The sequence below is a fragment of the Vipera berus genome (assembly GCF_964194415.1).
Source record: "Vipera berus genome assembly, chromosome: 1".
NCBI classification, from domain to species: Eukaryota; Metazoa; Chordata; class Lepidosauria; order Squamata; family Viperidae; genus Vipera; species Vipera berus.
This window is the reverse complement of record NC_138202.1, coordinates 100,687,653-100,701,942: the sequence shown is the minus strand read 5'-3', so window position 1 is coordinate 100,701,942 and position 14,290 is coordinate 100,687,653. Positions and strand designations below refer to the sequence as shown.

General features: G+C 37.2%; 1 protein-coding gene across 4 annotated transcripts in view; it reads left to right on the top strand.

Moving 5' to 3' along the window:
• The window catches only part of IPO7 (importin 7), a 49,006-nt gene that overhangs the window by 23,467 nt on the left and 11,249 nt on the right, over nt 1–14,290 (top strand). For all 4 annotated transcript variants that reach the window (XM_081314069.1, XM_081314068.1, XM_081314070.1 and 1 more), the window contains exons 12-20: nt 772–888; nt 1,849–1,938; nt 3,278–3,443; nt 4,718–4,878; nt 5,483–5,611; nt 10,611–10,677; nt 10,774–10,899; nt 11,055–11,152; nt 12,703–12,798. In XM_081314069.1, the coding sequence (XP_081170195.1) occupies nt 772–888; nt 1,849–1,938; nt 3,278–3,443; nt 4,718–4,878; nt 5,483–5,611; nt 10,611–10,677; nt 10,774–10,899; nt 11,055–11,152; nt 12,703–12,798 (1,050 nt within the window). The remainder of the gene's footprint in view (nt 1–771; nt 889–1,848; nt 1,939–3,277; nt 3,444–4,717; nt 4,879–5,482; nt 5,612–10,610; nt 10,678–10,773; nt 10,900–11,054; nt 11,153–12,702; nt 12,799–14,290) is intronic.

Below are 14,290 nucleotides of genomic sequence, written 5' to 3'. Positions count from 1 at the left end.
GTGTGACAAGCAAAGTTTCCAGTCTGCATGCTTTCACTATATTCATTAGTTTGTTATCCGAATATGGCACACTAGTGAAAGAATTCAGTTCTGCTGACTGCCTCTCACCATCTCCCTAACATTGAAGTCCCAGATGATTCATGTAAGATGCAGTGATTGTACCATTGGTATTGTTATTACTATGTCAGGTTCTGACTTCAAGCATGACAGCTCCCAAAACTAGGAAAGACATCTTTCATCTTCCATCTAGGCTTCTTTATTATTCCACACCTATGGAGAAAACCTTGCCGTGAAGCACATATTCTTGAGAACTATTAAGGAGGAGGAGCTGTCTTTACCCTCATTGTCTCTCACAAACTATATGAATTGAGTTGCCTCTTACTCCTCCAGAATGCACCTCTTTCCTCCTGAGAACCCAGCCCATTCCATTCCATCGTGGAGATGATGTGGCTAGAACTGTATTTAGTATTTTTATAGTTTTGAAAAAAATATCAGAATGTGTCTGAAGGATTTTAGATTTTTCTTGTTAATAATTAGTTCCTGCAATCAATAGTGTTATCTTTTCAATTCAACTGAATTCCCAAAGACAGTTTTTAACCCTGGTGTCTTTATTACTTCTAAGCAATTTTCATGCACGGTATTTAGAAAAACACAGGCAGATAATATCTTAGGTATTAGGAGCTACTCAATTCAGAATATTGGTTGAACCTTTTGATTGATTGAAATACATTAATGAACTATATCTGGGCATTTATTTAAATCTCATTCTAGGTCCTGCAAAAAACAATGGGCTTTTGTTACCAAATCCTCACAGAGCCAAATGCAGATCCTCGTAAAAAAGATGGAGCATTGCATATGATTGGTTCTTTGGCTGAAATACTTTTGAAAGTAAGTAGAAATTTGTTGATCCTTTAAAATCAGAGGTCCCCAACCTTTTGGGCACCAGGGACCGGTTCCACAAAGAGTGTGTGGTTTTGTGTGCTGCCTGCATCCTGTGGATGGAGCTTTGCTTGTTTGCAGATCAGTTGCTGTCATGCTGTGGCCCGGTACTGGTCCATGGACCGGGGGTTGAGGACCACTGCTTTAAATGTCTTGAGATTTTTCTGCCTTATTTTCACTACAGATAGTCTTTGACTTACGATTGGTTGTTTAATGACTGTTTGCAATCATGATCGCCTTAGAATGTTTTTTACAGTTGGCAGTGGCTATAGTAACTTCAGGCTGCTCAACCTTTATATAATATATATAAATATATCCAATGCATAAAGTTAAGATGTTTGTCTTCCTGAAACTGATAGAGGAAGGCTTGTACTTAATTAAGCAACTACGCTTTCCCAATACAACCACGTGATGAATTGGGGCTCATTTACTAATTCAAAGGAATTAATTTTAAGAAATAGACCTTATAAAATACACATAAATTAATGGTGATAGTGAGCTAAATGCATGATACTATATTATTGAATTTGTACCTTTTATGTATTTATCACTATTCTATATCTAACAGAATAGGTTATCTAGAATTATATTTCTTAAATTGTACCAGTTAATTTTGACTTTCAGACTCAGAAACAGGTTTCTGCTTGAAGTTAAGCAAATAACTCTTGCATGATTAGGTTTAAGTAACTTTGTAATACGTGAATCATTTTCAGTGTCTTTGCTTTATTTTGATAATTTAGGTAAAAGTTTTTTATCTGTGATTTACTGTTTTGGCCAGAGTCAGCTTAGCAACTATTTAGCCCAGTTACTAATGTTAATAGGATGGACAAATCAAAAAATATTTTTGAGAAGTGAGTTATATATGTAAAAAAAGAGACTGATCTACTATTTGGAAAAATGTTTCAACAGAAAAAGATATACAAAGATCAGATGGAGTACATGTTGCAGAATCATGTGTTTCCTCTGTTCAGTAGTGAGCTGGGCTACATGAGAGCAAGGGTAAGTGCAAAGCTGGATCCCGATATCTGGAAGTTTCTAGAATGTAAAGGAACACAAACTTCCCTTAGTCTTCTTAAAAAAAGTTGTGAGGTGACGGGAAATAGATGATTCTGATAATCAGTTTGATAATGTATTTATTACATGTCTTTGTATCCTATCTCATTCAGAGATCCTATATATTACAAAATTATACCATAAAATACAGTGTGTACAGTTATATAATATAATCCCTTCTCCCAAAACATTTGCCTTCAATTATGTAGTGCTGTCTACTTTGAAAGTTCTCTGAAAAAACATTACTTTCCCAGCTTTCCAGAATGTAAATGTGTTGTGGGGTATGTGTGTGAATATCCATTGAAGTTTGAATAGGGAATCTATGGCATGTCCTCGTGGCCAACACATAATGTAGGCAGATTTTATTTGAAGCAGATAGTCCTGCAGGTACAAAGCAACAGGCTTGTTCAATGTTACTATTACAGATAGTCTTGGTTATGACCCTAATTGGGACTGGAATTTCCATCTCTAAGCAAAGTGGTCATTAAACATACATTAATAGTAGACCAATTTTTAAGTTGCAAGTCCTCTTTTCAAAGGAAATAGGCAAATGTAACAGTGGTTTGCCTGTTCTGCCTCCAGGTAACATTGTTTTTCTATTAAAATAATTTCATTAGCTTTAATGACATTTTTCTATAACATTCAGTAATCTATTTATATAGCAAATATTACAGAATATTCAGTTATCTAATTTTGTCTCCTGTAACAATTGTAGAATAACATTTTGAGTACCAAAGAAAAATAGTTTTGTCTTCTATAAAGATTATAGAATAAGATTTTGAATATCAAGCAAGTTAGTATATAAGTTTCATACTGAATCTTTTCGCTGCTATAAAATCAGACTAATAATGGAATGTTATAAAAAGTGAGACAGCTCTTAATGCACAATACTACCACAAAATATATTGTTGAGTTTTTTTAGGGACTTATAAAGCTGATTGTGTAACCCTATGCCTGCTAAAATATAAACGAGGGTTAAAGTAGCTGTAATTAACAGTATGGTACACTTGCATTCTGCATTAGATCTCACGTACAGTCTGCAGCTTAAGGACAAGTAGAGACTAATATTGATCTTGGCTATCTGAAGACAAGTTTATCGTTAACTAATTACAAATTCTCAAAGATAACAGTGGAAAGGGAAATGGAAAAAAAGATCATCCAGTGTGCTTGAAGCATTATATTTTTGCAGTTTTGACAGTTATTCCATGGAATAATGATATGTATGTAGAATAATATGCATGTTGACCATAATTAAATGTGTTTAACTGCTTACCAACTCTACCAGGCTTGCTGGGTTCTCCATTATTTTTGTGAAGTTAAGTTTAAGAGTGACCAGAACCTTCAGACAGCATTGGAGTTAACAAGAAGATGCCTGATTGATGATAGAGAAATGCCTGTTAAAGTGGAAGCTGCCATTGCACTGCAAGTTTTGATTAGTAATCAAGAGAGAGGTACATCTTCTTCTTTGTCAGACAAGCTTAGAATCAGGAAATAAAAGTAAATGTGAAATAATTTGTCAGCTCAAAATTTCATTGCATGTAGTTATTTAAACAAGAAGTGAAAAATAGCCAGACTTGAGATAAAGCAGTATAGAAGGTATCAATTGTAATCAGCCATATTTATTTCTCTGTTAATGTTTTATTACATAAATGCAAGTCACCACTTTATGATAAATTATTGAAAAAAATTATACCCTGTCTATTTGCAGTTGTTAGGAGCAAATTCATACTTAGGTTATTTCTTCTCAATATGTGCACAGAGAGCTTATGCACCAGAGACAAATTCTTACCTAGTGTGTCCAATCACACTGGGCAAATAAAGAATCATATTCTATTCTATTCTATTCTATTCTATTCTATTCTATTCTATTCTATTCTATTCTATTCTATTCTATTCTATTCTATTCTATTCTATTCTATTCCTGGAATACTGGAATTGTAGATCCTGCCACTGCCTCCTGTAATTGCCACTGTTATACCTCCTTGCTCCAGCAAGTAACATTGCTGGTTGTCCCAAGTAAAACAAGCTGAGGTGGAATAGCACTCTGCATCAGCATGCTATCACCACCAGGGCTGATGCAATAGCTGCATTCATAAAACCATAGGTTTAGGGTTGGAAACACAATCCCATATTGAAGCAGAAAGCTGACAGCTCCTAGCTCTTATTGTGAGACCACCCCATTGCTGACCTAAAAGTGGTTCTAGATTAGACACATGAAGTCCACTTTCTTGTTACTCTAATGGTATCCCACTTTTAGCTATCATTCTTGTGCTGTATATAACTGAGCTGACCTGGAAGGATATGAGTTTGTGATCTCTTATTTAGTCTGTTGGAACCGTTTGAATATTGTCCTTGAGGGCCAGAGCATCTTACTGCTAGGAAAGGGGAGAATTTTTAGAAAAACGGACCCATAGGTGCAGACTGAGAAAGGAGAATGAACCAGGACTGTGCCTCCTCTTTCTGTATAAGGGAGAGATAAGCACAAATATTCAGGGTGGGGCATGGGGAAGCCTGGAATTGTATACTAATAAAAATACGGCCTGTCATTTTCAAAACAAAGCCAGCAGCTTTATTATTTATTTATTTGTTTGTTTATTATTTAATTAAATAACATTTGAAAGGGTCTTTTTCAGACCATATTTTTTAAAAACAAATATAAGTGCTTAAGTCGTTTAGTTTTGTTATTGATTATAAAAAAGTCATGTTTATTCTTTCTTCCTTGCAGCTAAAGAATATATAACACCATTCATTAGACCTGTAATGCAGGCCCTTCTTCACATAATTAGAGAAACTGAGAATGATGACCTTACCAATGTAATTCAAAAAATGATCTGTGAATATAGTGAAGAAGTTACCCCTATAGCAGTTGAGATGACTCAGCACTTGGTAAGTCTGGGCCCAGTACATTTTTATCTTTTATTTATTTATTAAATATATTTGTCAACCACCACGTCTATTTTAGTGTTTCTATTTGTTTCACTCCTGATGTTTCCTAAATATGTGTGTACTCTGCTTATGTACACTCTGGTAAACTTAAATGTGTTGTGTTTGTGGCTAAGTGCAGCATATAAATCCAATAACGGAGTAACCAAAGTATCAAGAAATAATTTTAAAATAATAAAAAATAAGATGTGAATTCTTTTTTTCTGCCTTCATTTGAGATCACCTAAATTGGGGAAGAAGGAGAGGTGCTTCACTAATGACAGCGCTCTGTTGAGTGTCTGTTTTGAATTATTTGCAACGACATTTGCTCTTTGATAACTCTTGTCAGCCACAAACTCAAACCCTGAATCAACTTTTTGATCCCCTGAGCCATAAGAAAACAAAATTCAAATTCTTCTCTTGATTATAGTTTGTCCCTCTCACACACACATGTTTATTTATTTATAATGTAAACATGCATACATTCTTGGAAATTTTCTCCTTGGTTCTATACTATCTGTTTCTTAAACTGTACTACTTTTAGTTGAGATTTTTTTTGTGTTTTTAGGCAATGACTTTTAACCAGGTGATTCAGACAGGACCAGATGAAGAAGGCAGTGATGATAAAGCAGTAACAGCCATGGGTATCTTGAATACTATTGATACACTTCTTAGTGTAGTTGAAGATCACAAAGAGGTAAGGATTTTTGTGGTTACTTGTAATTGTATTCCCCCTCTTTCCTGTTTTAGTAGGATGTTCTTTGGGGGATGACAACCCTATTTTGTTAATCTGTGACAGGTTTTTGTTGGGCAGTTAAGCAGCAGCCTAAACTAATGAGACAAAAATTTGGTTTCTGTATTTTTTAAAAATACAGTCCTGCATCTAGTAGCGATGAAATGAACAGAGAATTTCAGCTACTTGGTATCATTTCCAATACAAGTAAAATCGCTAATTGTACAGAACATTGAAAAATAACATCTGGTGCAACTTGTGTGGGGAGGGGGTCTAATGTACGATGGTACATATGTTCTGGAATGTTCCACTCAAAATTTGGGATGCTACTATAGCATTTTTAGAAAGCTAATTAAAACTTGTCTATTTAACCAGCACTTCATTGTATGAATATTAAAAGAAAATACTTTCCCCCCTCCATTTTTTAATAAACATGTTTGGCTCTTTCTTAGTGTAGCGTTACCCCTTCAGAGGCCGCCAAAGCCCAGCCCCTCCCAGCCCTACTCCCCTCCATCATTTTCTGCAGCTGCTCACTCAAGGTGTTAGTAAAGTGTCTTTTCTAGCAGAAGCTCACACAAAGTGAGGAGGGGGCAGACTCTCGTTGTCGGGGGGGGGACTTTCAGGAACAAAGATGACCAGCCCCTAACCCCGATAGTCCATGGAGACGGTGTTTAACAGCCCCAGGTAGATATAGCAGCAATAGTCAATGATTTCACAGCGACCGTTTGGAAACAAGTGGGGTGGGGAAAACCCTGGCTCCAGGCAGCAATAGGAACATGAGCAAAGATAGTCAGCGTTCTGCAGTAACAGCTGGCCCTGCAAGGGCAACTCCCCACAATGTCTATAGCTTGCACAAATAACAATAATCAAAGTTCGGGTGGCCTCTGGTCTCCAAAGCAGTAACAACCAGCCTCTCCTTCTCTTCTGTTGTCACTCGTAGTCTCAGGTCTCGTCAGTGACAAAACCCCTCTCCCCTTTCTTTTATTGTTAAAATCTGAATTTAGCAACCCCAGCAACTTTTTCCTCACTCCCGCTCGGGATATCCCCCCTAGGAAAGAAAGTAAAATTCCACCTTCTCACTCTCTCCTTCCTTCTTCTTCACAGAAAGGGATCAGCTAAAACCTCAAATCCCTCTTCTACTTTACCTGGTCTCTCTCTGACAACAGTCACAGCAACCATCCCACCCCCTTTCTTTCCTCCTTTTTCTTTCCTTTTCTTTCCAGATCCACGCCCACCGCCCCCCAAACCAGCAGCAGCTGTCTGAGCTTCCCTCTCCCCGGGCAGGCTCCTGCAAAGCCTTTCAGCCAGTCCCGCTAGATTAGTAAAAATTAATATGTATTACTATTTGTTCATGTCTTCAAAATGCTTCAAATTACAAAGGAGCGTAAAACATAAATAAGTAATAAAACATTATTTAATGACTGAAAATTGACACAAACATCTATACATTTTTGCTGGATAAAAACTGATCCATCTAGTATACTTTTTTCCATGATAGCCTGTCTGTATTTCTAGGTATTTTCCAAGATAACTATGAAGCCAGTAACTTTCCTGTTATATGTAATCACATCTGATATTCAAAAAATATCCAACTTTTTAATTAAGCATAGTTTAATTCGTTAGCTAACCTATGAGGAACAGGGTGCTGTATTAGGCCTTCAGCCTAAGCCATGTTTTTATTTGTCTATTTTATTCATACATTATAATTATAATATATTGCTATACCTTTGACTGGAGCACACTCACTGCTACTTACTGTAGAAATAAAATAATACAATTGAACTTCATTTCATTGGGAGCATTAAGTCATAAAATACATAAGCTGTACAAATTCCTTTTTAATTACTGTATTTTTCGGACCATAAGACGCACCGGACCATAAGACGCACCCAGTTTTTAGAGCAGGAAAACAAGAAAAAAAATATTCTGAACCAAATAGTATCAGTATACTAAAACAGGGCTTTTCAACTTTTTCATCCATTGTACCACTTTTAGGACAAGGCAATGTCCGAGTACCACCAGTCGCCCAGCAAGGTGTCAAAAACTTGACACCCCCTCCCAAAAAAGGGGAAAAATGATAAAGTACAGGTAGTCCTCGACTTACAACGATTTACTTAGTGACTGTTCAAAGTTACGATGGCACTGAAAAAAGCAACTTATGACCATTTTTCACACTTATGACCGTTGCAGCATCCCCAGGGTCATGTGATTTACATTCGGATGCTTGGCAATCGATTCATATTTATGATGGTCAGGGTCATGTGATCGCCTTTTGCAACCTTCTGACAAGCAAAGTTAGTGGGGAAACCAGATTCACTTAACAATCATGTTACTAATTTAATTTCTCTCTCTCCTTCTCTTTCTCTCCCTCTCTCCCCCTCCCTCTTTCTTTCTCCCTTTCTCTCCCTCTCCTTTCTATTTTTTTCTTTTCCTCTATTTCTCCCTCTTTCTCTCCCTCTATTTCCCTCCCTTTCTTTCTCCTTCTTTCTCTCTCCCTCTTTCTCTCCCTCTCTATTTTTCTCTTTCCCTCTATTTCTCCCTCTCTCCCTTTCTCTCCCTCTCTTTTTCCCTTTCTCTCTCTCCCTCTATTTCTCTCTCCTTTCTCCTTCTCTCTCTCTCCCTCTTTCTCTCCCTCCCTGTTTCTTTTTCCGTCTCTCTCTCTTTCTCTTTCTCTCTCTCTCTCTCTCTCCCTCCCTCTCCCATTGTCCCTTCCTTCCTTCCTTCTCTCCCTCTGTCCTTTCCTGTCTGTGTTAGAGCAGTACCCACGGAGGCGGCCCTGCAGCCCGGCTTTCTCTTGCAGAAAGCAAGCTGAAACGGAGCGAGGGAGATTGCCAGGAACGCGATCTCGCGCGGTTTCAGTTTCCCTTGCTACAAGAGAAAGCAGGCTGAAACAGAGCAAGGGAGGTTGCAGCAGTGCGAGATCGTGTTCCTGGCAATCTCCCTCGCTCCGTTTCAGCCTGCTTTCTCTTGTAGCAAGGGAAGCTGAAACCGAGTGAGGGAGATTGCAGGAGCGTGAGATCGGCGTTTCTCAGCATGTGCCGATTTGTGCTCCTGGCAATCTCCCTTGCTTTCCACTTGCGGAGGTTGGGGCTGGCCATACGGATCACCTTCGGACCATAAGACGCACCCTCGTTTTCCCCCTCACTTTTGGGGGGGGAAAGTGCGTTTTATGGTCCAAAAAATACGGTACTTATGTACCGGTATTTACCCACTTTGGATGGATCTTGCGGGAGCTCTTTTTAATTGGCTTAAATTCTTTTTGATTTATTTGTAACTGTTTGCAAACTGCCTTAACTTGACTACAGTATTTATGAAACTAACTAAATAGCGTCTTCCTGATGTTTTTTTTGGGGGGGGGAAGGTATTATATGGATTTTTATGAACTGCAAGAATTATCTGTCAATTATTGCATGAATGCAGGTAGTCCTCAACTTATGAACGGCCATTTAACAACCATTCAAGGTTACAAGAGACTCAGGAAAAGTTGCTTACAGTCCATCCTTGAAGTTATGACAGCTGCACTACCCACATAGTCACAGGATTGCAATTTGGGCACTTTTCAACGTGTTTGCACACATGTCCTGTGATCGCCATTTGCAGTCTTCTCTGTTGGCTTCCCTAAAAAGTTAATGCAGAAGCCAACGGAGATGGTTGCAAGCTGCTACTTCCTTGGAAGATTTTCCTCATCCTCTGTGCAGGGATGAACTCTTGGGTGGAGGGGGGCCTGAAGAAAAGAAGCTTGTATCATAAAGTTCTGAGATCTTCTGCCCTTCAGAAACATTGTATTTATTAGCTTTCCAGCCAGAAAACTAGCGAACATAATGTTTCTGAATAGTAGAAAGGATTTATCCAGCCTTCCTTGCCTTCAGAAACATTTCAACAGCTGGCGCTCTTCTTGTGATTGTTCTGAAGGCTATAGAAAGAGCCAGTTTTCTGCTGTGCGGAAACATGGCGTTTGCTAGCTTTCTGGCTGGAAAGCTAAAAACCGCCACGTTTCTTAATGAAAAGTGTGGGGGTGTGGGGGGGTGTTGGGGGGGTTTAGGGTTAGGGTTTCAGAATACTGCTTTTAAAAATAATTCATTTATTAAGTTTTGACATCATACTGTAAAATACAAACTAAAAGAAAAGGGAATGGCAAAACAAAGTGACAAAAAACACATCAAATATAACAAAAGTGAACTTCCTTTTAGTATAGCATATATTGACAATTCAACCACCTCTCTCTGTGTTTAAGGAAATAACACCAATCTATAAAATACCTTAAATTACTCATAGTCTAACATACTAAAAATCAGCGTTGATTAAATAATCTTAATTTCATCCAGAAAAAACGCTAAGATACCAAGTGTAGATAACCTTTTATTTTAAAAACTGCAGTTATTTATCTAGTCAAGTCCAATCTAATCTTCAAAATCCAAAGTCAAAAGCTGATTCTTTTCTTTTCTTTATCCTGCAAAAAATTATCATTTGCCTCCAGTTTGCATGAAATTTAATCAAATTATTATCTCTGAGCAAAGCATTTTGCCATCTCAGCTAGCTCCACAAATTTCAAAATCCATTATTTCCATTGTGGATATATATTCTTTCCAAATTTAGGCATATAACAACCTTGCTGCCATAGCCATATGTAAAAAAGTCCTATTTTTTTTTCTCCACCTGTATATCAGCTATCCCCGAAAGAAAAGTTTCAGGTTTCAATATTACATCCATTTTTTAGAATAAAGTAGTTTCTGACAAATTCTGCAACTGGACTGGAAGAAAAAATAAAACCAGAAAGATAAAGCAAATTAATAAGGTCGTTTGAAAAGGTACAAAAAATTATAGGTATCACGTAAAGAAGGGAAAAGGAGTGAATATGGATCGTTGGGGATTGATAACATACTATTTGATTTTCAAAATTGGATTTTCCATTTTAAAGTATGCAATCTCATACAAGTCTTAACATTTAATTTTTCTGTTTCAGATTACTCAGCAGTTAGAAGGTATCTGTTTACAAGTAATTGGAACAGTTTTACAACAGCATGTTTTAGGTAATTTTTTTTAGTTGTATTAAATAATATAAACCTATTAAAAACTACTACTAATTTGACCAAAATCACACTTAATGATACTTTGATCTGTTCCAGAATTCTATGAGGAAATCTTCTCCTTGGCTCACAGTCTGACTTGTCAGCAAGTCTCTGCGCAGATGTGGCAACTTCTGCCTCTGGTCTTTGAGGTATTTCAGCAGGACGGTTTTGATTACTTTACAGGTGAATACCTTATGCCTTCTGAGGCTCATATTACAAAGGGAAAATGATACAACATAAACTGAAATGCTAATGCATACTGTATTTTTTTTATTTTCACGAATATTAAGAGGTAAGAACATACATAACATTTGTAGCATTATTCTTTTTAAATACAGATATGATGCCACTGTTGCATAATTATGTGACTGTTGATACAGACACGCTCCTGTCTGATACAAAATACCTAGAAATGATCTACAGTATGTGTAAAAAGGTAAGCAACCCATTGTATCCTCAGAATAACTTTGTGTGTCTTTTTAAAACTAGGAAAAGAGAGATGTGAACATTATGTATGCTATTATTTTAATTCCTCCTCCAGAGTAGATTTAAATGGCTGCAGTCAAATGTGCATAGTATATTATCTATGTCTAGTGATAAAGTCCATTTGCGTTCTGCACATAGACTATATTGCTCACATACAATCTGCAGCCAAAGAGCAACATGAGATCATAGTACTGGTCTAATGATGTTGAAAGACAAGTTTATCATTGACCAGCCTCCAAACTCTCAAACATATTGGTGCAAAATGAGGTAGAATTTTGAAACACCTGTGTTACGGTTTTGTCAAAAACCCAAGCAGAGCTATATGTTAGAAATTTCTTTTGGAAAGTTGGCCTTTGTAAAGTCTAGCAGACAAGTCCTTTATTTTGAGTCTGAGTTCTCATATACATATTGGCTTTCATTTTTTTTAGTGATCATTGCTATTAAAATAAGCAGTCTCTCTTATGTTTTGATTGGAGATTTCTTGCACAGATTGTGTTTCTGTACAGGAGGATTTTCAATCTGGAACTGAATTCCAGCATGATAGGTTAATTCAGTTTTCCCTTCTGCCTTTCTCCATCCCCTTTATTATATGTAGTACAAGTAGTTCTTAACTGATGACTCTAATGGAACTTCCCTGTTATGGTCACAAGTGTGATTGTCTCACTTAATGACCTCCATCCCTGTTCTTCCTGATAAATTGTTAGACAAACAGGTGGATCATTAAGCAGGGGGTACCTCAGGGGGAAGGCCTAGCGCAAACCTAGACCCATCTATCCTGTACCTCCCAAGGCCTCCCCCACCCTTTAAATTCCACTTCCTGCACCTAGTTTCCCCACAGCCCTTGGGCCTGTTTCTCCCCCAGGTCCCCTCAGGCCTCTCGTCCCCCAACTGGGTCAGGTATGGCTTAGATCTCTTCTCCATCTTCCATCACCCATTGTGCACTTATGTTTTAATGGTCTCTGGAGCTTTCCTCAACACTGCACTTTAGGGAAGCAAAATGAAGTGGTTTGTTCCTGGGCTGCATGGCAGCCTCCTGGAAGTGATCACCATTTTGGCATGACTGTCAGGATTATGGATACACTAAAAATGGCTGCTGATTTCGGGACGAACCACTGAATTCTGCTTCCCTAGCACTGCATGCGTAGCACTGTGCAGACTTCTGGAGATTTCTTCAGCACTGTGCAGATCACTTTACAGAAGTAAAATGGAATGGTTATCTGGGCCATGTGGCATCCTCCGTTAAGTGTATAAAACTGACAAGTCACCTTCAGATCTTTTACTGGTTTGTATTTGTAGATTCTTAACTGGAATTTGGCTTTGAAAATGTGAAATAATTACTTTTTTGAAAAATATTTTTTTCATATAGATATGTAAAAAGATGTATTCATTCATATATATTGATGAAACTTAAGAGATGATTGAATATTTCTTATAGCTGAATTTATTTATAAAAAAATGATAATACTGAGTACCAAAATTCATATTTCATGTATTTCCTAGGTCCTTACAGGTGTAGCAGGAGAAGATGCAGAATGTCATGCAGCAAAACTATTAGAAGTTATCATTTTGCAATGTAAAGGCCGTGGCATTGATCAGGTAAATTAAATAATGTATCTTCAGAAGTATCTGAAAGAAGCCATACTGTGGAAATGGTCAGTTACTTACCATCTAAACGTAAATAAACAATATCATAATAAATACAAGTCCTCTTAAGTCAGGGGTCCTCAACCCCGGATCCATGGACCAGAACTGGTCTGCGGCATGCCAGAAACCGGGTCACGCAAACAAGCAAAGCCACATCTGCAGGATGCAAGCAACATATGAAACCATGCCCCTCTGGTCCACGTAAAAACTTCTCTCCATGGAGCCGGTCCCTGGTGCCCAAAAAGTTGGGGGCTGCTGCTATAAATATAGCAGTATTGCAACATTCTGAGGTTTCTGTTTTTTTCCTGCTCATTTGAAAAGAAAACATAAAAATTTGCATATAAATAAAAAAGGAAAGAATTTTAAAAAGTTTGTTCCATCAAGAAGGAATACAAAAGCTGAAACGTTCATTATATCATAGGCATAATAGATATTTCAATTTGAAAAAACTACAAGTTCACATTTTTTTCATATAACTATTTTCAAAAAAATAACAAAATTAAAAGTTAAACAGGAAAGGAAGGTTTCTTTAAAAAAAGCTCAGGAATAAAGGAATAAAAGTGCAGAGAAGGGAAAAGATGACTTCTTGACTTCTGTTTTTCTTTGGTACAGATACAGATTAAAAGAATATATAAAATTCTTATTGTAAGGTTAACACTTATCTACATTACTACCATAATCCCATCATCGAATCCCAAAATCAACTTTTCATTTTTTCCAGTTTCTCACAAAAGGTCCAAAGGTGAATATCCAAATAGAAATAACATTTATCCAAGTCTTTTCTTTCATCAAAACTCTCAATTTGTTAGTTGTCATACACCAACAATTACTCATTTTATAAAAATTCTCTTAAAGATAATGATTCATTGTAAATTTCAACTCTTTCTTCCAGATTCTTGCCCATTAATTCAACTATATATATGTATACAGGGCTTTTTTTCTCATAGAACGCTCAGAATGGAGTTCCGGCACCTTTTTTGGATGGAACCTTGTAGGGTAGGCAAGGCGGGTTATTATACACACACACACACACGCACACACACACACGCACATATACATATACATGTATACATATATATATGACAGACATATATATATATGTCTGTTTTATCATACAGGTAGTCCTCGACCTATGACTACAATTGGGTCCAAAACTTCTGTTGCTAAGCAAGGCAGTTGTTAAGTGAATTTTGCCCCATTTTATGCCCTTTCTTGACACAGTTGTTAAATGAATAACTGCAGTAGTTAAGTTAGTAACACGGATGTTAAGTGAATCTGGTTTCCTGTTGACTTTGTAAATCAGAATAGAGTTGGAAGGGACCTTGGAGGTCTTCTAGTTCAACTTCCTGCTCAAGCAAGTGGCTGTCCAGTCTTTTCATAAAAATCTTAAAAACATTGCTTGTCAGAAGGTTGCAAAAGGTGATCACTTGACCCCAGGATATTG